Source organism: Fringilla coelebs, assembly GCF_963513975.1.
Source record: "Fringilla coelebs genome assembly, chromosome: 3".
NCBI classification, from domain to species: Eukaryota; Metazoa; Chordata; class Aves; order Passeriformes; family Fringillidae; genus Fringilla; species Fringilla coelebs.
The window spans coordinates 34,599,819-34,625,191 of record NC_140030.1 but is presented as its reverse complement, the minus strand read 5'-3'; the positions used below and the strand labels follow the sequence as shown (position 1 = coordinate 34,625,191).

The window sequence follows — 25,373 nt, the reverse complement described above, 5'->3', positions numbered from 1 at the left end:
AAGGCCCATGTAAGAGCTGTGCTTTGCAGTGATAAATGAGTACAACTTGTATCATAATTTGTTTATTTTTTTGCTTGGATCCCTTTTCAGAATGTGATGGGTGGCCTACTTTTATGGGAATGAAATATTATTTTCCTGTTCTTTTGTGACATAATGGGTCTTGTAAACAGTTGCGTAGAGTTTTGGAGTAGGTGGCATTATTAGGATGGATATTAGTTATTTTGGGGATGCTGATACATCAGCTCTGAATTTGTCTCTTGAATCTTCCTCATCTTGTGCTAATTATAGTTGGTCTTGGGGGAATCAACTTCCTAAGTTAAACAGAACAGGGTAACACACAGTGTTTCTGGAGTGTGTTCAGGTGAGAACTGGTTTATGTCACCTAATTCCATGTTCACAACCCCCAGATTATTTCACAGTTCTGTGGTGGGCATATGCTAATTCTGCTACCTACACTCCTATTTGGGAGCAGGCTTCCAAATCCCTTTGCCTGAAAGCAAGTAGGTTCCTTTCTCTTCTGTTTCCAGGCTTATTGAGCAAACTTGTTCTTCTCTTTCTGCTTTAAGAATTTTTTGGTGTCTTTTTCCTTCTGATTGATATATTTAATCTGTTCTATCCATTGCATTTTTTAAAAATCAGATATAAGCTCTTCAGCAGATTCTGTGATTACTCTTACATCAGTTATCTGAAACTGAGAAGAGCTTGTGCAGGTGTTTGTTTGGTTGACTATTTTACTTACCTAAGAAAGACTCCGTCCCATCTTTTTTTTCTTTTGTCTTCTCTTCTCCCTACCTGCTGGCTCCTGAAAATTGGAAACATGAGAGGCCTTGTTTGAGCATTGGATTAAGAGCCAGGAAATCCTTACTCTTTCCATGACTCATTGTGTGTGTCCTTGGACAATCTGTTACTATTACAGATAAAAGCTGTGCATAGCACTTGGCTGAAAAATTAAAAGCATGATCCAAGGAAATTATTTCAAATTTCAATCAAAGCATGGCAAAGGTGGACAAAAAAAGGAGGCTGCAGAAAGTGAGTAAGGAGGGAAACAGTTTGTTTATGAGCTCCATACAATGGTTATGAAGGGGGATAGGTAATGTTCACAGGAATTTCTGTCTAGTTAGCATTTTGGTTCTGTCACAGTGCAAGCATATGCTGTGGTAGTAGATGCATACACATCCCTCAGTTTCAGAGCTGATATGTTCTTATTAGAAATGAAATGGGTAAATAGGAGTGATGGAAGAGGAGAGGGTGCACTGTTCAATAGGTGCACCTGCACTCTACTTTCTAAATCCAGTTCTCTGAAGGTTTTCTTGGGAGATTGGTTTGGTGGTTGTGTTTAAATGTGTGTAAATGCCTGAGGTTTCCTGAGCGTTTGCTTAATTTTTGTTACACTTCACATCTTTAAGGATGTGAACTCTTCCTCACAATTCAGGAGCAACAGAGATCTTTGGGGAGAGCAAAGGTCTGGGGCTTCTAGGCAGGGTCACCTGGAGGTCAGAGAAGATATATGGAATAATTTACCTATATTTTCCATGATAAATCAGACATGAAAATAACTTCAGGAAGTAACAGAATATGATATGATGATATGGAAAGCTGCCTTCTGTATCCTGTTTCCTTATTTGACTTCTCTGTGTAAAGCTGAATATGGTGAAAAGCTGCCCGTGGAACACACTGCTTCCAGAGTGTATTTGCAGATGTTTTAAGAACATGTCCATTCAGTGTTCATTCACAAGACATTGCCTATACCCTTTTTTTGACCATTTTAATGATCTGTACATCAGTTCCCATTGCTGGGATATTGAGAGTAGTAGTTTTCTATTCAGCAGCGACCTATATAATCTAAGGTAGCCTTTCCATCTCCCCCAGCCTCTTGTTCATGTAACCTTGTCTCTTCCTTCTGCCTCTTTGGCATTATCCAGTGACTGTGCAGATGTGCCAACACAGTGGGGAGGAAGTTTGCAAGAGCATTTGGTTATTGCTTAACCTTCCACCAAAGAAATGCATACTTTCTAGTGAAATACATTAGTGAAGGCTGCTGGGGTCCATGTATAATCTTTGATATTTCATTTGGTGAAAATGAATGCCTTATAAATTTTTTTTCCTTCATCTTCTTGGTTTGTGCTTTCATTGCAGCCATATCATCTTCCAAAAAAGGCTGTGCTTGGGATGAATGTTTGACTTTGAATTATTAAATGCTTAAGTGTGGGGTTTATTCCTGTTTTTGAATAGTCATGGTTAATTGAGAAGAACTGTATCAGGGTTCTGAGATTCAGAATCTCCCAGTGATGCTACAGTATGCAAAAGGTCATAGTTGCAAACAGTCAGTCCTGTCCCTGCAGTGGAAGTTGCTGTGCCAGTGAGTGGGGTCAGTCTGACCTCTGCTTGAGAGTGTTAACTTGCATTTCCCACTGTGGCTGCTATTCTGACATGCTGGGATAGGAATCTGATGAAGAGACTGGTTGAGAAAGTGTTTTGCTCTGGATTCTGTGCTATCAGATGTTTATCCTAGCTTCTGTGAGCAGTTTTTACTTCACAGACTCACAGTAATTGGTCTGGTTTATATCTGGGAGCTCATGGAATTCTTGTATTTCATTAAATGTAGTCCTGTCATTGCAGATAACATTATGGATCATCAATGGGTCAACCTCTGTCTTAAGATCCCCCTGGTTCTTTGTACAGCCCTTCCTTTTGGAAAGCAAATTAACTTTCAATTGCCATTAGTTGATGCATTCACCAAAATGTTCCAAATCTGTCCTGATAGAGAGTTAATATTTAAAATTGTCTGGTGCCTGTCAGAGGCAGGAATCCATAAGCTGTTTATGAGCCTAGATTTGACTCCTATAAGCACTTCACCACATGAATAATTGCCTTCCTTGGACAATAGAGGTGTTCCAATGTGTGTACAGAATCAAAGATCCACTTTGATTCAAAGTTCGACTTCAGAATAACCATGTTATTGTTGAGGAAATCATTAGAATCAAAAGGATGAGGAAATTTGGTCAAAATTGTTTTTTCAGTATTGTTTTCAAAGAGAATTCTCTGTCATCACTTGTTTTAAAATCTTTCTTACTCTCTTGCTAATTTAATAAACTTCACTCTCATGAGTGACTACTGACAAGAAATACTTAGAAAGGATGCAATTTAAATGTACTGAAGTCAAAGTTAATTGCATTAAACCTTCTTAAAATGCAAGAATCATATAATACCAGGAAAATAAACATCTAGCATGCAGAAATTACATTACTACATTCCTTCTCTCAGTTGTTCTACATGCACGCTTTGTCATAATGAAAGACATAAGGGACTTGAATATAGTTCAGACAACCATTTTAATTTCTTACGATGTTCTCAGTCAAATTTTTGACTTTTGAAGTTCAATCATGCTGAGAGTTCCCAGAGCTGAGGGCTCATGCTGACCATGGAGAGTCTTCCTGGTATCTCCATAGTTAAATTTTATTTATTTTGTACACCATGTCCTACTCTCACAAGAATGTGGCAATAAACATAGTAGCAGCAAACCTCATACATCTTTCAACACCTACTTCCCCACAGATCTTTGCTTTTAAAAATCTTCATTGTATTTACTTTTACTTTAGTATGAAATCAATAGTAAACCTTGATGAAAAGAGGTTTAATTTGTAGGATTGATGTTTGCGCACAGTCTGCTTTCAAAAAACCAAACTACTTGAAAGCTTTTATCTTCAATTATCTTATTGCTGTAGTAAAAGTATTCTGAAAATGGTAAATACTGTATTTTCTTATGAAGCTTCAAGGTCAGTAATGGTTCTTTTTACCAAGAAAACATCTTTTCATGAGTTTGAGCTTTTGGATGGTTTCAGCTTTTGTTCTGATTGCAGCTGGCAAAAGAATGTGCTCAATCCCTAGAAATAAAAATCAGTTTGACCTAGTAACAGCTATAGGGATCTTAGAGACCAGAAGTCCACACTGTAAAAATACCTGATATAGTTTAGGAGCTCAAATCTCACTGAGAGTGGCCTTAAAATTCTACATCCTTTAGAGGCTTTAAAAATGTTTTATTACCCAGCCAGTATTAAGCAGTGTTTACTGAATGCTTGGCCATTTAATAGGCATCATGAGATTTTACAGGAACAGGACGACCTGGGACCAAAGGACAGCCCTGCTCAGACTCTGTCCCCTGGGAATGAATCATAGTAGGAGAAGATATTTTCCTAAATATCCCTTCGTTATTGTGGTTTTGTTTTCTTCTGTGTGTCTCTCTATTTCACAGGATACAAATGAATGCCTTATATAATTTTTTTTCCCTTCATCTTCTTGGTTTGTGCTTTTATTGCAGTCATATCATCTTCCAAACACCTGCTCCTGTTTTAACTCAGTCTTAATCTCTTGCCAAAAGCTGAACTCTGGTAGGAACGCAGTTGTCCCAATAAGGTGTTAAAAATAAAATAGTAGTTGATACTTAAATACCCATTTATATACACAAACAAATTAATCCTCATACCTCATGCAGGGAGGTATTTATTCTCATTCCAGCTTTAATTGCCAGGAAGCAAAGAGAGAATTTAAGCAGCTAATTTTCCAAACTTGCTTTTTTTTCCATGAAGTTTTCAAAGATAACCTAATGAAGGCATGTGTTCAACCTATCTAGTTTTTAAAGTGTTACATAACAGTGCCACATTCTCCTTTAATCTCCTCTACTGTTTTCTTTAGGGTTATGGTAGATTTGGCTGTTCAGATTGCATGTGAGTGTATAACCAATCTCTCAATAAAAGATATAATTTATTTTTGTTCTCTAATGCATCCATTTTATGTCATGCTCCCTCTGCCCTCTCCTCACATGTTACTGGTATTTGAAATCATATGTCGGGTAGCATTTGGGTTTGGTATGTTGAGAAATGGGTGTGCACACAAGAGATGGCCATGTCTGACATTGTGGTCACATTGAGTATGTGACAAGTTATCCCAGAAGTTTCAGCATGACATCACAGTGTGCTCTGCTCCTGTAGCATTTGCTGGGGGAGACTCTTAGAAACCCAGTTTACATCTGTGTACTGATTTCTATGACATAACTAGCTATAAACATTGCAGGATATGCAGAGTGTAGACTATTTCTTGGCTTTCAGGGTTTGGTAGATTTTCTTTTTCGATAAAAAATATAACAGTTTAGAAACAAAGACAAAATTAAACTCCAATTATACCCTCCAAGCCATCAGCAAGTAGAGAATCTATCAAAGTGGTTGGCTTGTTTCCTTGTGGCCTCTTTGTTTGTAAAGCACCTTACCACAGTAGTTTTTAATAAATCTTTTCCTAACAATTCGTTTGAAGGCAGAGCATGAGACCTCTGGTGCTGCTCTATAATTTCCTGTGTCAGTTTTACCTGTCTATTGGGTTTTCTAAGGCATTTCAGTGTAAGAGATGAGAAGGTTGTCTTATGATTGGCCTCAAACAGTCTCTGAACAGGGACCTAAATTTGGACAAAAAGAGAAAGACCAATTTTCATTAAATTAAAATTCAAAGATGCATTGACCTACAACATTAATATCTAATATCTCTGGCATCTTGCCAGTGGTGAATCCTGGAGATAACTGTATTGCTTTTACACTAAGGAGAATGTGAGGGAAACCCAGATAATATCTTTGGCTGATGCCTGTGTGATAGCCGTGTTAATGCACCCCAATTACATCTCTTTATTCAGTGCAAATGCTTGCTTACAGTTTGTAGCAAGATATACTGATTTCTCCTCCTTTCTTCTTAGGTTTCCTGCTTAGTTCCTCTTTCTCTTTAGCTTTCCACCATGCTTCTTCTAAACCTGAAATAATCTTAGCCTGCCGTTTTACTCCTATAAAGGGTCAGGAAGTTGAGGGGAGAAAAAGACAAGAAATATAAGCAAGGAAAGGCATCTCCAGCCAGGCCCTGAAGGGGATTCTGACTTCTAGATTTTACCTGCTGCTGCAGCAGGGAAACAAATAACTATTTTCGTAGTAATCTTGCTTTTCCTGGAAAAACTGTGAGCAAGACTTTATCTTCTACTGCAGTATATCTGACATAGTGCAGGTAGGAGATAAATCCTGATGAAAGGTGTGTTGTGTGGGTTTGAAGGAGAAGGATTGATTAGGAGTAGTGGTTAAAAATTGGAGAAAGACAATTTGAGTTACTGTGAGGAATGATTCAATAATAGGGAATAATACAGAAATAATAGAGAAAATGTTAGTTTATGGTGAAAAGATCATTTGAGCTGGAAAACGAAGCTGGTAATAGAAGAATATATATGATTCATTTTTCTGGTTTGGATGATGCAGCACTTGAAAGTCACCTTTCTGTTTAGAGTGTGCTACAGTATTTCATGTCTGAAAGGAGAGGAAAGGACACATTTTGCAGCTTAGAATCCAGCTGTGTTACTGTGTAATAAAGACCTAAAACCAGTTCTTCTCTTTCACATATGTTAGCACTTCCCTCTCTTTAAGACATAATAGGATTGAAACAGAGTAAGAGGGTATTTTGATGAGATAGGATGCTTCATAAATTTTGTTGCAGAGAATACCACCTAAGAGTATCTAATTGAGAGCAACAGCCATGCAAATGACCAGAACGTCCCACATCTGGGTAAGCCATCATCTAATCAAAGATGTAAGGGCATTGTGTCCTTTATCAGCCTAATTTTGAGAGAGGAGATTCCCTGTTTAACAGAGGTTATGTGGCCACTTAGCTCACTCTATTTATTCTCTCTGGAATTAGGTGCAATTCACTTGCTTCATGGTCAACAAAATAAATCCATATATTTCTCTGTTTAGCTCTTTGTTTTATAAGGCAGGAGACTGTTCATAGTGCCTTGTTCAGAGCTTTTTTCATCCTCATCTTCTATGCTGAAATACTATAAAAAATGCTGCTGAATGCCACAGCAATATCAGTGTGTCAGTTCTTTCCCTTTCTGGGGAAGGTACAGCAGTATATTATTGATTCCGATCAGTTGAAACAGATTCCCAAGAGCGCAGAGAAATCTAGTGGCATGAGAGCTGCAAAAACAGAGCAAAGGCTCAGAGTGGCATGGCTTTCAGGCAGTCATGCAGGAGCAAGTCCTGTCGTGACAGCAGCCTGTGAGTGTGGAATGGCTCCCTGGAGCACAGGGCTCGGAAGGGGTGGCAGACCCACCCTCCTCCAGTTCAGCCGCAGGACACACCTTTCAGCAAGGCTGAGAAGCTTTTAGAAGCTGCATCATATGTTTCAGTTTGGGCTGGCAGGCATTAATTCCTTCACATCTCTAGCTTTAGCATACAGCTAGCATGCAGTTAATTGACACAGCAGCTTGCAGTACCTCATTTGTTTTATATTGTTTTAGGTTAACCTGTGTTTCACAACTGCCCATGAATATATGTGCTTAAACAAATGGTTTTTTTGCAGCAGTTTAAAACGACTTGATGCAGAAACATATGTGCTGCTCTGACTGCATTATTAGTTTTAAGTTTGGAGTGTGGTGTCTAGTATAGTAAAAACCAAACTTCATCTGGGGTTGACTAAGAAAATCCCAAATTCCATGGAGTTTTTTAGCTCAGTTTGCTTTGTATCAGTAATTGCAATGTAACATTAGTACCCAGTTACACACTCTGTTATGGTTTATATTCAAGAAAGTGTATGTAAGACTAACAAAAGTAAATAATGCTTCTATTTCTGTGCCTGTCTTAATGATGGGTACCTCAAGAAGTAACATCTGCCATGGAAATAAAAATAGTACAGGCTAATGAGGAAGGGTTGGCAGAAAACAAAATAAAGCCATGAAGTTTTGTGGCTTGTAGATGTAAAGAAACAAAAAGATTAATAGCCATCTCATCCTGAAATAAAACAAACCCAAAAAAATTTTTCCTTTTTTTCACACGAAGAACTACTTGATCTAAAATGTTAAAGAATTGCTTGTCTTCATATCAGCTAAAAACATGCAGAGATTTATTTTCTACTGTTTTTGCAACTGCCAGTGGTTTTCTCTAAAGCTTTGGCAAGTTTCATCATGCAACTGTTAACAATAGCAAAGTGATAGCTTGCAGTACACATGCACAGCCTGGTACTTCGGAGGAATCTCTTGCTTTTTCTCATTTATCTCTGTCACATTTCAAATCTGGCTTCATTTTTTTAAGAAATTAATACTTTAGGAAGGATTAGGTTGAAAGAATGCATGCTGATTTATGGATGGGTTTATTTCTTAAATCCTGGAGGTACCTTATCAGATTGAGAAATCATATTTAAAGAAGGAAATTCTTGCTTTGGTTGAAATTAATTCCACTAGAAATTGAATGAAAGAAATCTAATTCTCTTTCTGCTTGGTTGTTTTGGTTGTATTTCACATTTTCTCCAGCTTGGATGGAAGTGACTTATCCGGGTGGTATTCTAATCAGTTTCTTCCTGCATTGAAGACTGGAATGCCCAGAAATGTACAATGCCTTTCACATTGTACAGTGGAGGACTTACCTTTCCCCAGCCTTCTTCTAGGAGTTCTGGGGAACGTCACTCTTCAGATGATAGGTCTGCTGAAGCCAGGCTCTTTTCTTGCCATCTCTGTTCCTCTGCTTCTGTGGTAGCATTGCACTGACCAAAGTTATGTCTCCTGTGAGACCTTAAAGCTGTTTGAAGCACATACTCATTGAGATGTGAAATTCCCTGCAGATATATCTGCTAAAGAATGACCTCGACATCCTGTGGAGTGAGTGAGGTGAAGAGTCCTTCACAGAATGTCCCCTCCTCCATACCCAGACCTGAGCCCTGTAGGGGTTGGTGGGTCAGACTGCAAAGCCACCATTCCACATCCCTTTGTTCTTCAACCCAATTTGCAGGGTTTTAGTTTGCTAGGATAGCATGGTTCCACAATCTGTGCCTCTGTTGGCTTCATTATTGCCTTCATGACATAGTTCTGTGCAGTTCTCTTTGTCTGAGAGAATGTGCCAGATGTATTTTAGTTTCTTTAGAACTTGAGCATGATAGTGATAGTCTTGAATGCTTTTAGATTGACCCTACGCATTAGTTTGGTTATTTCATGGAATATTTTCAATTTGGCTTCTACAACTGTATGTGTTCTGTCAATCTGTGGTATTATAGTATTGTTTTAGTGACCTTTTCAAGGGACTTGTATTCCTCTAGAGACATTTTTGTTCAAAAATTTTTGTTTCTATAGTAAAATATTTAAGACATACCAACCCAGGGACATGAAGTTATGGTACTGTGAGCACAGACTGATGTTCCCTTGGTTTTCTTAGACCAAAAATGTAAAGGAAGAATAATTAGATAAAGCACTTTTTCATGTTCTGGTGCATACTCAAAACCAGACTTCTCACTGCATGGCATTTAAAGCATGTTGGGGAACTGTCCCAGTGTGAGAGAACATGAAACAATTATTGTTGACATGCAGTGTGAAGTGGCTGCCATTGCTGGGCTGTGGAGGGGATATTAGAGCAGCCAGATCTGCTTACATGACCTCCGTGCCATAGGAGAAACAGGCACTGAGTGACCCAAGGTTCAGCTATTATCACAAGAGCCTGGAGTACAGAAGAAAAGGAGCCAACCATCAGTGTAACAGAGACACCTTTGCTGCTGGAGTGTAGCCAGTGAGTTTGCAGGCTACCAGGAGGCCCTGTGGGGCAGTACATAGTGTACTGTCAAGGGAGGCTCATCTCAATGATTGATGGGTTTGATCATCTTGGAGGTCTTTTCCAACCCTAATGATTCTGGCTCTAGCTCCTCTTATTCTTCTAGTAGTGAACATGCTGCTTTACTCTCCATTTTCCTCTAAAAATGCCTTTGCTCTCCCCAAAAGCCACCCCAGAGATCTTGGGTTAATATGCAACAGCTTGGTAACATTCAAGTCTGGAAAAGACAGCTGCTTTTTTATGGGTCTCTGGATTCAGTGGGAGCAAGTGTAAATATAGCAGTTAATGTTCTCTCACGTCTCTGCTCATCTGATGCCATCTGCTTTGTGTCCATTCATTCACACTGGTGCCAAATGTATTTCTGGAACAGGGTATTTGTGCATCTGCAGGCTTGATCCCAGATTGTTAGGTGAGAACAAATATATAAACTGTGTGGTGTGGGTAGGCAGGTGAACTCTTAAGATTTAGTGTGGCTATTTATAACCAGCCATTGCCAGTAGTTGCTGATCCGCGGGGTAATGGTAACAGTTATAAGTTGTCACTTGTTTCTGGTGGTGGTGCAGGAATGGAATGAGCACTGTTTCCTCTCTGGGAAAGACCTCATTCCTTTGTCTGCTCTGTCCCTTTTCAGCGCCTATGGCAACGCCAAACTTCCTGCAGAGTTTATCAGAAATCGAATATTTATAGAGTTGGGACCTAGACATGGTGGGGTTTAAAGCATCCTCCCACTTGTTGATCTGTCATTATTTTACAGAAGTGAGAAATGTGTCAGGCAGGGTATGGTTCTCTGTCTGTTTATGCATATTGTCCCTGTAGTGGTATTAGTGCATTATTAAATATGGGGATAAGCAATATGTAGGTTCAGTTATACTCACACAAACATGTTTATATCACTTTCTCTGATTCTTTTTCCAAGGTATAAGTGTATTCTATGTACAGGGCATCTCGGCTGCAATATAATTGCAGCCACACAAGCAGTTGTACTTGCTGTAGTTATTAAGCTGTAACACTTAGCACTAGCCATATCATTAGTAGCAATACAAATCTGGATGAATTAGACTGGTCTGAGGCTTTGAGTATGTGTTATCTTTCAAATCCAGCTGTACATGTGGAAAATACCACTATCCTCAGCTTTTCACTCTCATTTCCACCAGAGATTTGTCTCTCCCCTGTGATCTGCCAGCAGAATTGTTTGTGCAAGCCCTCCCTTTCTTGTTTCTAGAATAAACCCATCCATTTAGTGCAGACCAGAGGGCAGAGTTTGGTGTATCAGTCTGATTTCACCAAACAGTAGGAGAAACTCTGAAGTGGTCTTTTGTGGGGAGAGAGGAATGGTAACTTGCAGCAGAGACACCATGAGCCTGTGAGATTTGTATTATCCAGGATCAGAGGTCTGCTCACAGCTGTCCTTGTCTTTTTGGGAAGGTTATTCTCTTCCTGTGCACATGGATGGCATGGCATTGCTTGATTACCTGTCAGCCTTGAGTGGAAATAAATACAGCATTTGATGTTGATTGTAGGCTGTAGCCTTGCTGGTGTGTAATCAGCGTTTCCTCTGCAGTCATTTCATCACGCCTGATTTCACACTAGAGCACATGTGCAGGATTAAAGCATGGGTATCTGTCTATGTACAGACTGTCTGTTGCAGTATATATGATTTAAGATAGCCATGTAAGTTGTGTTCTTCTAAAACACAGTGTAGCATTATGAACTGGGCATGGTAGTGTTTAAAAATTGGTCTAATGGTCGAAGAAGACAACAGTAAAATGTCTTTTATGCATTTAAACTTCAGGTTTGAGCTGGGTGGTGTTTTATTATGTGTTGTGCAGTGGAAAAAACCACAGCAGTCATATTTTAGGAATCATTCAGAGATTTAATTTCTTCTGCTGAAACTGAAGCATACATAACTACTTTCAACCTGCTATTTTCCTTTATAATTATGCAGGAGTAAACTGAAATACAATTCCCTCTCTAAAACTAAGGAGACATTCTGTATCTTCTACATACTTTCTTTTAGCTTTTAGGAGAGACACAGGTATTAAAAACCCTTCATTGTCAGCTTTGAGAGACATACATAGGGATTTTTATGCACCATTCACTTGGACTCCTTAAAAGAGAACAACATAAGAACAGTTTCAAAGCTGGTGTTACAATATGGGAATGCAACTTTTGTCATATTATTTCCTGTTTTGTGGAAGTAAGGATCTGGCTTCTGGGATGGTTCTTGCAGCTGATTCAAAGATTGAACTTCTTTTTCCTTGCTTAGCTGATTTGCAGATTGCATTTCTTTCAAGTATGTTGTTTAGCTGCCTCTCTCACGTTCCTGCTTCTCTTACAGCAGTCATCCACTTTGCCAGCTTATCTAGTGTTAGCACTTGGTAGAAGAGATTTCTTTTCACCAGCTTCAGCCATCTAGAACCGCCTCCTTTTATCTGTAAATTCATTAGGTCTCCATAGTTTAAAAAATATTTTAAGAAGTTGCAACTGTTTTCTTTCACCTTTTACTCCCCAGTGTTTGGACATATTTCACTTAAACAGGTTGCTCATGGCAGGTGGAATTTGAACTAGATAATCTTTATGGGTCTCTTTCACCCCAAACCATTCTATGGTTTTTCTGAGAAAGCCAAAAGAGTACATCTTCTAAAACTGAGCATGAGTACCTGGATTTCTTAACTTGTCCTGACTCCAAGAGATTTTAACAAAGCTGATGCTGCTTTATTGTTTACTGAAGGAGTAATCTGAGTGCTTTAAGAAGGGGACAGTGTGCTGAGGTAAGGTCAGTAAAAAAACTGATTAGAGAACTGACTTTTATTCTGAATTTAGTAATATACTTTTGTAGATGAGATAACTGTTTGGCACATTGTTTTTCTTTCAAAATGCTCTCATAGCAGTGAAATACTGGATGTGCAGACTGCTGAAAGCATTGCTACTAAAGCTGGAAGAAGCTAGTAGTGTCTGTCTTGTAGAGGATGTATCCTAATAGACAGAAAACTGGGGGAGAACCACATAGTCTCATTTTCCCAACCTACAGTAATTCATTTATTATGTAGAACATATAATTTACTGCTGTTTAGATATCCAACTGCATCTACAGTAACAGTATAATAAAGGAAGATTTTATATGCTTCATATTGAACTTTGGATGGATAAAGTGAAACTTCCTAAGTGGTTTTGTTTCAGTTGATTTTGTTCTGAAGTACTTTCATGGGTTGCAGGTGTTTTTTAAACAGCTTGATTTGCATTATTTTTTGCTGGTATGTCAGCTGTAGGAATGATCTAATGTGCTTTTTTCATTCACATTGGTAGTAAATATAAACACAGCCAGTAATAATTTATTACTTTTGTTGCTTTTCAGTTTATTGGGCAGTAGGAGAGCCTAGCAGTCTAGGGAAGCATTCTGTTGCAAATAACTCTTTCAAAGGAGAAGAAAAGTGTATTTCATGCATTATGAAATATAGCAAGCAGTCAAATTAAACAAATATATCCACTCTAATGGCACTTCAAAACTGTGTAGCAAAGGAGTCTGCAATCTTAGGTAGAAAAATCTGCTTAAAATTTTGAGTCTTGTATATTGAGATGGTTATTGCTTTTCTTGATTCTTCTATTTTTTTCCTTACAATGCAAGGACAAATCTCCCACATTGTTAGCGTCACTGTGAGTTTTGTCTTTGATTTGACTGGTGCCAGGGTTTCATCCCTAGCCTGTATAACTTATGACTCTTCCACAGAGCTAAGATTTTACATTTGCTCATAATTATGTATATGTCTCTATTCATCTGAGCAACTGAATCATGAGAAAGGTGACAAGCATATTGATTTTGCCTTCAATTTTTGTCTTTGAGGGTGGGAATCTTTGGCATAGTGGCTAAATTTCCCTACTTGATGAGTAGTCTCTGGCTTTTACAACACCCCTTCGTTGAGCTGACAGAAATTATTTTGATGTAGCAGCTTACTGCTGGAAAATGCTGATGGAGCTGAAAAAAAACCACTTTATGGGGATGTGTCAGTGTGATGAGATTTGCATGGGAAAGGCAGGCCAACTTCCACCCTGGCCAGCCAGCTGATTGCTGGCATGCTTTGCCTATAGACATTTCTGAAAATGTATGTTCTTTAAATCGTAGAATCACAGAATGGTTTGGGTTGGAAGGGACCTTAGAGATCATCCTGTTCCAACCTCCCACCAGAGGCAGGTTCACCTCCCACTAGACCAGGTTGCTCAAAGCCCCATCCAGCCTAGCCTTGACTACTTCCAGGGATGGGGCATCCACAACTTCCCTGGGCAACCTGTTCCAATGCCTCACCATCCTTACAATAAAGAATTTCTTCCTTATGTTTACTATAAGACATGAAAATTTTTGTTTCTGAATTTTAGTTCCAGTTTGGAAGAAGAAAAGAATGATTTGGAAATGTGAGAGATTTCAGAGATCTCAGTTGTGTTGTCTGTATACACCCTTCCATGCAGTAACTGCAGTTTTCTACTGGGTTATTGCTCTTAGTCTTGGAGTGGCAAAAGAGTGTTCAGGAAGTGAGTTTGCATGGTTTCTTTTTCTATTCTTAACCAATAATTGTTCTCATATCCCATTTATGCATTGTAGATGTGTTATTTAGACATGAATCTTTTATATGACTGATTCTCTTAGAACCATTTTAGATATATTAATTTTTTTAAATTATTATTTTTCTATTCTTTATAGCAGACATGTAACTCTCTTAAACATACCTTGGGCACAGAACCCAAAAGAAGTGGTTTAACTCTGTTTTATCCCCTCTTTTGAGTACTCAGTGATATTTTATGCTTACATTTAGTTCCTTCTGGTTGATCATGTTTCATGAGTTCTTTTATCACAGCAGTGAGTAGAGTGGTGATTGAGGGTCATCTCTTAAAATCCAGTGTTGTAATTGATGGCCATTTTAATCTTCACTTAAGTGACTGGTGGAATCTCTTGCAGAGAACAAAAGGGAAATGTTTGTCTCAGAAGTTCTTTTCTTGTATGTTTTTCATCAGACAGGAGGAATAGGTTGTATCTTTTCAGAAGACAGTTGTGTAACCTGGTAGTCATTTCTCTTTCTTTCTTGTGTTTTTGTGAAGGCATCTGTACATCTGTTTTTCTGTCTTTGTGATCAGCAAAAAATATGTGAAGCAATCTCCTTGTCAGATAAGAATCTGGATGTGTCATTTCCAGTCAGCTTACTTAACTTTCTGCATTAGTATACTGCAGATCCTGAAGAAAGCTAAACAAAACCAATACCATACAGGAGAAACTGCTGCATGCATGAGACCAAGAACAAATGAGTTTGGGACAGCAGAAATCCTATAAATCTCTTGTATTTGATAGATCACCTTCCCTCTCAATAGCTGTTAGACAATTCACTTAGTGCACTAAAGAGAAGAGATACATCATTTGCTATCTTCTGATCATATACAAGTATTTGTCTTCTCCCCTCTGGTGAGATTTTGGCTCCTGGTTATTTCAAAATGTAAGACATTTTTCTTTATGACTTTGGACTTCTCATCGTGACTTTGGAATCAGGAATTTACTTAGAGTGACAGCACTGTTCAAACAAACTAATATTCAGACAAAACTGGTAATGTATCAAATATTTAATCTAAGCTCATTTCAAAATACTATCAAATAGCCTTTGAAGTTAGATGAGATAAACATTCTTTGTAATCCTGGGGAAAAAAAAAGTTTAGTTCTGCAATGCAGGCAGTGCTTGAGCAAAAAAAGAAAGTTTGGGAATTTTTAGGAACAATAACGATGCATGCTCTGTTTTCTCATTGCACTAGTGTGTTATTAACTAAAAAGATGATTATAATATATCATTTCTGTTGAATCAAAGAAGCATCTTTGTTTTACCTGCAGTGTTGAAATTAATCACAGTATTTTTTTGCTTCCTCTTATAGGTTGCCTTTTTGAAGATGTGAAGAACAAAGATACCTGTGTTGAAAACTGTTGTTGGATTTATTTTCAGGAGAAAAGTTGTACAGATAACTTCCAATAGTGGACCTTTAGAAGAAAATCGCCTGGCTACACAAAAGAAAATGGGGGGGTGGGGTGGGTGGGTGTATTCTTCATATCTGAATGTGTTTCAAAACCAAAGACTTGACTTTTGTATCCAGTGCATTCTTAGATGTCATGGAAGAGTGACTCCTATGACATCCAGCTGGGATGACTGTTATGTCTTCACTGCTAAAAGGAAATTCCCAGTGTATCGGTGTACCTTTACCAGTGTTTGATAGCAATGTATATATCCTTAGGAAAGTTCACAACTGCTAGCAAATGTTTTAAAACATCATGGATACTAATGTGAGTTCTTTATCTCCTTTGTTCTGGTAAAGTTAGAGGTCCAACTTTAAAATATAAAATCTGTTTTTTGTAAAACTTATGTGTTTATCATGTATATTGTTTCTGCATTAAGGTTTGCCTCTCTGCTTGAGAGTGAAGGAAGACAGTTTCTGCATTCCTACATCATATGATGTTTTGGAGAATCAAGGTTTTATGGTTATTTGGAATAATTATTATTATTTCAAGGAAAGTTAACATGCCCTTTACTCATTAAATGATCCTAACATAGGAAGTGATCCTACAAAGTGTTGGGCACCTCAGTTTTACACATCCAAAGACAAGGAGCTGAGGCCTCACAGCACCCACTCTGGATATAATTTTTCTGTTATTATTTTAGTTTTTAGTATTGAAGGAAGAACAAAATTATTCTGACTTTTGTATTCAGGGACTAAATTATCTAGCTCCGAGATATTTTGTCTATGCACCAATGTTGAGTCATTTTATGAATAAAATATTTTTTCTAAATTAGTTTACCATTTGTTCTGCCTAATTTCTGTGACAGTTTCAGCTTCCCATGATGCCTTGAGAGGGCTGACCTAGAACAGAGGCTAGACAGAGTTAAAGAATAAAGCAGGTGTTTATTAAAAGGCTTTAATGGATACACCTTGGGCACTACAAGACCCTGGCCAGGGCTACACCCAGGATGAACCCAAAAGGGTCTCCGGTCCAAAAAAATGGATGACCGTTCATAGGGTCTCACACTTTTATAAGTTTTGGTCCATTTGCATATTGGGGTCAATTGTCCAATTACACCTTCAGGTTATGAAGTCCCATCCTTCTTGTTTTCTCTCTTCAGTCCACTGTTGCTTACGGTCTAGGGCCTGAAACTTGTGTAGGTTGTCCTTGGTCTCAAGCTAGAAAAGGAATTATCACACCTACTCTGTGAAGAGAGCTTACTAACACTTAATGTGAAGCTCAGAACTACACACCTAGGCAGCACAAAGTCTGGAAAAAATGAACACTAAAACTTAAGGCATCATTTCTCTCCTTTAGAGGCTTGACAAGGCCTTGTGGAGTCTCTATTTTAAGTATCTACTAATAATAGGTACTTAGATAAGTAACAATAGTAAACAACTAACAAAAACAAGCATCTAAAAATAATAAATATCTAACAACAGATAAATACCTAAGTAAGATGGAGCAATTTGCAGAAGGAAATCATTCATATCACACCAAAATATTCCATCTTTAAAATATTTTTCAGCCTCTTTAAATTACCCTGTTCTTATTTTGCATGTATGGAGCTACCTTCTTCATAACAGCCCCTATGGTGCTGTGGTTTGTGCTCCAGTGGTGCCTCCAACATCAGTATTTTGACTATAGCTGAACCTTCTCTTCTTTCTCACTCTGTACCCACTTTCCCTAGTAAAGAGGGGCAAGAAGTTAGCAGGGGGACACAGCAGGGACAGCTGATCTGAATTGTCCAATTGTCCTGTACCACACAGCATCAAACACAGCAGTGAAAGTGGTGGTAGAGGAAGAAGGGGGAAGAGGGGTGTCCTCCAAGTTTGTGGTTGCTCAGAGAATACCTGAGCATTGGTCTGCTAGTGGGAGGTGATGAGTTACTGCCTTTGCATCCCTTGGTTCTGTGGCAGCAGCTCTCTGGCCACAGGGAGCAGGTACAGGCCTCCCCAGGCATTTTTCTCTGGGGAAGGCTGCAAGAAGCTGTGAGAAAGCTCAGAGAAAGAATGGAAACAATTCTTATCTCCAGTTGCTGCACCTGTTGCTAGGCAAACATAGAATGAGTTATAGAGATTTGTTTGCCAAAAGGTAGTATTGTTTTAGTAATTAACCAATGAAATCAAAGCTGTGTCAGACGGGCTGGAAGGAGTTACAAGTTTCTTAAAAATATAGTATGAATATAGTAGAGAAGAATAAAACAATAGTTCAACCTTCTGCATCATAGAGTCCGTACTAACTACACCCGTGCCAGGGGGACCCCTGCTTTGGCATGGTTCCATTTTTGTTTGATTTTTTTTTTCCCTCTTCATTTATTAAACTGTCTTTCAACTCACAGGTTTTCTTGTTTTTTTCTTCCTGTTCTCTGCCCCATCATGCTGGGAAAGGAACGAAGGCATGAGTGAGTAGCCAGATGGGTGCTTGCTTAACTGCTGGCCAGGGCTGATCCACTACAATTGCAAGTAAAGTTGTGAAATCCCCAAAATAAAAAGAATGAATCTCTCTTTTCAAGCTGCCCTCCCATTTGGGGACATTTTCCTTCTCAGTGTTCTCGGTGATCATAGTTGCCTGTCTGTGTCTGTACCAGCAGCAGAGCAATTTGACACATTTAGTGTCACTTTTCCCTTTCTTTCATTCTAGCTTTGACCTCTACTGACATTTGACTGAAATTACTGGAAAATATCAGAAAATATATGATAATATATGATTGTCTCTGATGTCTTTCCATTTGAAAATAGATTAATTTGGCCATGTTCAGAAAATAATAAATGATCATGTGCTCTCCCAGGTACCAGGCAATATGTTATTCAGAACTCCTGTTTCTGAAGACAACTTTATTGGGTCTTTTTTCTCCCCTCCTATTTTTTATTTCACATTTCCTACTGAACCAGTAGTGGATTTGAGGCTTGACAGGTTCATTTGACACTTTCTTGAAATCTCTCTGCTTTATAAAAGCAAAACTTGGCCTTTGTTATCTTTGCAATGAACCATGGGCTCTTATAAAAAATGGACTTAGGTTCAGAAAGACTGTTGAGTTCCCCTCACACCTTCTTCCTTGACCCTTGCCTAACACTGCTCTTGCCTCCATTTCTCCCTCTGTTAATTTTTTTTTGTTTGCTTATTAACATCAGCATTTTGAGAAGCATTATAATTGCAAAGTAAAACGAGTTACTGTGTTATTTGCTTTGCCTGCAGAGTTAGTGGTACATCTTAGTCTGGCTTAAATACCATGTTGGGATGCAGCCATAACAGAAAGTTTGTTGAGTTTTGAAGTGTGTGTGCAGACAGTAGCTCCATGAAGATGGAAAAGCAAGCACCAAGATAGGGGCTAGCCTAGAAGCTGTGCCCTTACAAAACATTTGGTCCTTATTGCTTGCCCTCTCTCTCCAGCATTTTTATCTCTTTCAGTCTGCATTTCTCACTGCAGAAGCTGTCTTAATTTTTGCTTTCTGTAGTTCCAAGCATGATAGACCTGAGGTAATAATAATTAATCAAAGATCACAACCTGCATTAACTGAGATGTGCATCCTTTCCTAATGTGGTTACCAAATACTGTATGGCACCAAGAAGATATTAAAAATGTTAGCTTTTATTCTTATATGTATTAGATTATAAAGCTGGCTATTGCTGTGGTGCAGAAAACATGCCTGCCTGTCAGACCAGTGCTGTACTTGCCATTAGCAACAACAGACAACAGTGTTATTGCTGTCCTTAATGGGTCACGAGGCAATTGCATTTGTGTAGGGCTTGCTATTTCTTCTTAAAAAGGCTGACCATTTAACTGGAATAGTAAATTGGCATACCAGATTGAGTCCCAGTAGGGCTCTTTTAATTCCAAAATCAGGGTGTCTTTCTAGTTTTGTTTAAATTCCTGCTAGAGTAGGTTAGGATAAACTGAATAATAATATCAAATGGGTTAATCAGAGAGCTGTACTGGCCTTACCCTGTGAGTTGGAGGGCAGGTTCTAGTTTGCCTCCATCTTTTCTGTGTAGAGAAACTTTTATATATATAAGGAACAGCTTTAATTAAAATTTACAATAGATGATTCTGCTCTCAAATGTTCTGGGTTTAAATGCAAATGCTTTCCAGTAATTTTCTTTTTGTTTTGCTGCCTTCATCTTCGTTCCTCCCAAACGTCACTTTGTGGTTTCAATTTTAGACTTTGTGTTCCTCTCCTAGCTGACTGCTCTCCATTATAAATGACAGGTAACTTGCTTGAGGTACTGCTTTAGCTCATCAACCTCATTCCTTTCGGTTTACCTCCATGGGTTTTTTTGCTACCACTGAATCACTGTCATAGAAGCACTGCAAAATCTGCAGATGAACAAATTATGCAGACATTGAGCAACTCTCGTCTTTTGAAACAGCTTCAGTTTATTCATTCAGAGCAGGCTGAGTTGCCTCATAGCAGATCCCAGGGAGCATTTGGCAATGAATATCAGGAATTTTGCAGGTCCCCATGAAAGTGGCTCAGTAGCAACATCTGTGTCTTCTAATACCTGAGTGTGGCTGTAAGTGTTGAATAGCATGACATTTTTCTTGCTGTGGATAGCAGTTGCTGGGTCCAGGTCCCACAGTTCTGTGGTTCTCTGTGTTTGGCTGGTGTTCCCCAAACACGGCAGTAATGCTATTGTCTCACTGCCACAGGCTTTATTCCCAGCTAGGTGTCTTACACATGGATTGTGCAGGTCAGTTCTGTGTTCTTAGTGATAAATGCTGCTTCTACCCTCTTATATTCAGTGATAATATAAATATCTATCAATTTGTCAGTGTAAATAGTAGAACACCGTTTATTTCAAAATATTAAACATCTATAAGCATCTTATGTGTTTTTAATCATTTCCTCAAGACTGCAAAGCATTTAATTATTCACATTCTTTTGTGATGAGTGGGTTTTCTGTAGCACAGGCAGGATGGCACAGCTGCAGATGGGCTCTACCATGTGCTTGTGGCAGCACCACCAGTGAGGGGCTTGTGAAACAGACTTTACACCTTCATTACTGACACTGAGTTATTACACCCCGGTGGGCTGGGCCTCTTGTCTTTTACTACATGTGTGTCCTCACTTCTGAATCTCTGACTGTATCATAAGACTCACGACTTTCCCATTAGCAACAAGGTCATTTTCTCAGCAGTGCAGCTGGGAAAAAAGTCCCTGTGTGACCATCAGCTGAGTTGCACAGATCATCAGATGGCAGACCATGAAACACGATAAAGCTGATGTAGCTGTCCTGACTTTAGTGGAGTTGTTGCCGATTTATATCAGCCAGTGATGTTGACTGTAACAGGAGGGAGATGGAGTCTCTTGTCTTCCCCTGTCAGTCCTGTTTCAAAATATAAAATTGAGTTGGCACATAGATGGGAACAGGGCTGACTATATCTGAGAAAAGCATGAAAGCACATCTGGACAGACATGGAGTCAGTTCCATCACTGCACCATCATAATTAGAGGGTGCTGCACAGCTCACAAGTGTTGTTCCTGCAAGAAAGGGCATTGGCTGTAAAACAAGGAGAGGGAAGAAAGAAATTCAGTCAGTGCTCTATCAGCTCTGCATGATGGAGTCCTAGGTTAACAGGCTTATTGAGTTTATCCATGATGCAATGGCTCTACTCTCAGCTTCTTTGTCAACATTGTCAGAAGTTTCTAGTTTCTATCTGTGACTAATGGGAGGCATGACATGCAACAATCCAGTTGTATATTTAGTGTAGGCTGTTTGCTCAGATTACTTGACTTGTCCTTTACTGGGCTTTGATTTATGTGGGCGTAATATGAAAAGGGCAAGAACAATCCTTTGTCTGAGCTTTGAAAGAAAACTGAGGTATGGGACAATTTACAGCTTCTGCTTTGTTGCTGAAGGGAGGTTTTTTGAGTTTGCTGGAATAAATATTATCAAACATGTGAAGCAAAATGAAAAAGCACTAAATTAAGAGCACCTTTTAAATTTATGGCTATTGGGAAGAAGATATGAGTTGCTATTTTAGTTGATTCACAGTAATTATTAAGATCATATTTTGTGGTTGAGATGCACAAAACCAGCTTGACTGTTGCAACCTTCTTATCTCGGGAGCACAAAGAGCAGTGTCTGTTCCGATCCAGCAAACACAGCCCTGGCACTCAGGCAGCTCTCTGCAGGTAAACAAGGCATGAGCGAGCCCCACAGAGGACATCACGCAGCAGAGGGCTCTGAGATGCTGAGGAGGAAAATATATTAACAGCCAGACTGAAAGAGACATTTATTATGTCCTTAAAAGTTCTCTTTAGATTGCAACAGGCATATGAAGAAACGTCTCAGTAAGCTGGGGCTTTTGGAATTGGCATGGTAATTTGAAAATGAAAACATATTTCCTAGGCTGGTTTTTTCAATGATCACATGAATGCAAAAGAACATCTTATCGTACAGTGATTTATTTTGCAAATATTTCTAGTAACCTGTGGATTTATTAGTGAATGCATTACAATCTATACCTTCTTCTGCTTCTAGATTTTGACACTTGCTTAGCAAGAGTCACCATTTGCACAAAAGTATATTAGGTAGAAACTAATTGCAAGTTGTTACAGTTACCAGAAGACCAGTAAGTAAAGAAGACTTCGCATGGGCTATTTGTTTTTTAGTGCATCATTTCCCATTTTAGAGTGTATTTTTGTCTCCTAACCTACTAGGCAGATGTTACATTATTAGAATTAATAATTTTTATTTTCGCCATAGAATATAATTTTAAAGCATTTTTTAAAGACCTGGAATTTGAAAGAACCTGTGAGACTCTTCCAACCCTTAAACCAATTCTCCTCTTATAGATGTCACTCGTCTGTATGGTTCTCTCTCATATGACAACTTTCATATCCTGATCCATCCTAAAACTGATCAGTTCATTTGATTTTGGTTTTTTCTGTCCTGCTACCCTTACTGAAAACCTGACCCAGGGTCTCATTCTTCTGATAGGAATCTTCTGATTTCTAAGGTAAGTGTATCCCCAGCTGTAGTGCACCTGTTCATTGTTGTGCCAACACGTTCTTTAATGTAGGGAGTTTCTTTCCTGGGTTCTTAAACCCTATGCTGTACTTAGGGAACAATTCTATCTCCTCAATGTTAATTTTATTAAGGGTTTCATTCCCAAAGATAAACTTGGCATTCTACCAAATTTTGTGTTTGTGCCCGCATGAATTAATCTCCGTTGTGTGGGAGTGAGCAAGTTATGCATGAGGTGTGCATCTTAGCAAAGAGACATTAATACTTTCTTACTTCTTTTGGGAATACCTCAGTTCATGTATTTGTGAGTTTTTCTCTTTTTTCTCAAATCTGCTGGAGGCTGGCTCACCCCAGCTCTTCTTCCCTTCCATTTCCAACTGTGCAGACCTAAAGAAGGCCATTATTCTCTGGCAGAAGAATCCAATTACTTTGTAAGTGCATGATCTCATGCTTTGTGTGTTGATCCTTTCCTTAGTTTTTCTGATCCTCATCTTTATTTATGATTCTTCTGACTGTCACATCAGCAAGTGTTCTTATAACATTTCTAGCGAATCATGTCACGCTGCTATGGTCACTAGTGAAAATGTTTAATAAGAACAGCTTATAGGCAGAACTACGATTCCTTCAAGCCATTAACTTCTCTTTTGGGTTTCTGCTGAGGAATTGGGCCTTGGAAGTTCATTTCAGACCTCAGCAGGAGTCAGGATCTTGATGCTGTCCTCCTGAGCCCTGTGCCAGGACTAATCTACTTTGCAGAATCAGCTCTTCAGCCGTTATTGACACTCACTGGGCAGTACTTGTTTCTGACCATGCATGAAAGACAAATGCTCTAGTGAATGCTCCGCTGTGGTAGAGAGGTGTTGGAGTATTATTCACTTGAGCTGTTAGGAAAAAATTGCAGATTATCTCATTCTTATTTAGTACTGGGTTTCTGGTCAATTTGGGGTTGCTTTGGTTATTTTTGTTTTGTTCCAGAGGGTTTGTTAATTTTGGTTTTTTGGTACAAAAAGACTGCAATTCTAAGGAGTAAATGCTCCTTAAAAAATGCAGTGTTACACTCCATCCTTCTGCTGTACCAAACACAGCCTGATGATAAACTGAGATCGAGTAATGGGAGTGGGAGCAAGACAAGGGTCATATTCCAGTATTGTTAATGGAAAGTGTTGCTGGCCTGAGCTTGGATGCTGGATGTTACAACTTCGATAGCTGTGTCTATAGCATGGCTACAGGCAGGGCCTGGGCGATTCAAACTTTTCCTGCCTGAGTGTATAAACTTCCCAAGAGATGTTTGACAGGCCTTAGACAGATCTGTGCTTTGCTTTTTCCATATGTAACGTTATTTACATCGCGGGCTAATAATAATGCGCTGTGTGCTGGGTGAGCTTTTTTTAACTGCCAACCCTCCGGATCCGTCAGCACGCGGTGGGAGTTTGTCAGCGCTGCCGTGTCGGAGCAGCTTTGTGCCTTCTGCAGCACCGGCAGCACCTCGCAAGTGTGACCCACCCTGGCTCTCTGCAGAAAGGAGGTGCAAAGTGCCTGGTTCTGTGATCTGCTGGGGGTGAGCATGGAGCAGTTGCTTGCTTGATTCAAAGCTAAGACCGCCTTGGTGACTCTGTTAGAAGAGGTGAGTGGCAGAAGTGTGCCTAGGAGTGGAAGGGGTTTGCCTTTTCCACGGTCCAGAGTTCCTGTGTGCTGTCCCTCCATAAGTGAAGAGGCCATTGTGAAAAGTTTTTCTCTTGTGGGAAGTGCAGTAGCTATCCTGAGCCCAGGTTTTCAGGTGTCTTGAAGAGAGGACTTTGAGATCATAGACTTGATTCAAAGCTCCATGAGACAACAGCACAGACAGCAGGTGTTAGGTCACTAACAAGTTCTATTTAAGTCTAGCTGGAAGGAACTTTTTAAATCTACAGGATGTGTTTTAAAACATTTAGTATACACCACACAATTTTTGCCCTGTCACTAGTAGTGTTTCTCAAATCCAGGCTACACTGATCAACCAAGGGCTGGTTGCTCTGTCCTCAGGATGTTCTGCATTCCTCTCCTACCATCCCCAGCTAGAAATGTTTTGTCTTGCTTAAGCCCATTTGAAGCAGCAACCCATGTCAAGTTAGCTTGCTCAAACAAAAGCCTGCTAGTGCTAGTGGCCTGGTTTTATGAGAGGAAGAAGAGATGAATGAGCAGAGTTCCTGAAGATAAGTAATATGGTTTATATATTATATCATGTTCTTTATTGCTCTAATACATGCACAACAAATGCCATATGTACAGCTGCAGAAGGTAAGCCAAGCTATTATTAGTTATTAATTTAAAATGATCCTCTAATCAAAGATGATACAGTAATCAAAGGGCACATGGGACGAAGGGACAAAGGGACACATGCACACTAACATTTAAAATTTCCTGCCTTGAAGTTTTAGTCACATAATCTCAGCATGGATGTAAGTGTTTGTTGATGCATATGAAAATGGTTTTGATTACTTAGAGGAAAGCATTAAGGAATTCTGAGATTGTCATGTGTTTAGACACAGTCTCTGAAACAGCTTCAGAGACCAGGTTTGCTATGTCACTAACTGCACCTTGTGCATCTGATTTCATGAAGAACTCAAGATCAAAGGTCACATTAAAGCAGTCTTAATACTGATATAATTCCTTGATAATAAAGCACAATTTTGGCTTATTTTCCTTGTAATGAAATGATGTTGCACACATTGCAAAATTATGGTAATTTTATTTTCCTGTAATTCCTAAAGAGACTAATAGGCAAGCAA

The 25,373-nt window shown here is 39.0% G+C and overlaps 1 protein-coding gene across 1 annotated transcript in view; it reads left to right on the top strand.

Moving 5' to 3' along the window:
- The window catches only part of UBE3D (ubiquitin protein ligase E3D), a gene marked incomplete at its 5' end in the record, with an annotated part of 76,852 nt that extends 61,216 nt beyond the window's left edge, over positions 1-15,636 (top strand). The window contains one exon of the mRNA XM_084202377.1: positions 15,516-15,636. Within this exon, the coding sequence (XP_084058503.1) occupies positions 15,516-15,536 (21 nt within the window). The 3' untranslated portion in view covers positions 15,537-15,636. The remainder of the gene's footprint in view (positions 1-15,515) is intronic.
- Between the last annotated feature and the right edge of the window lie 9,737 nt (positions 15,637-25,373).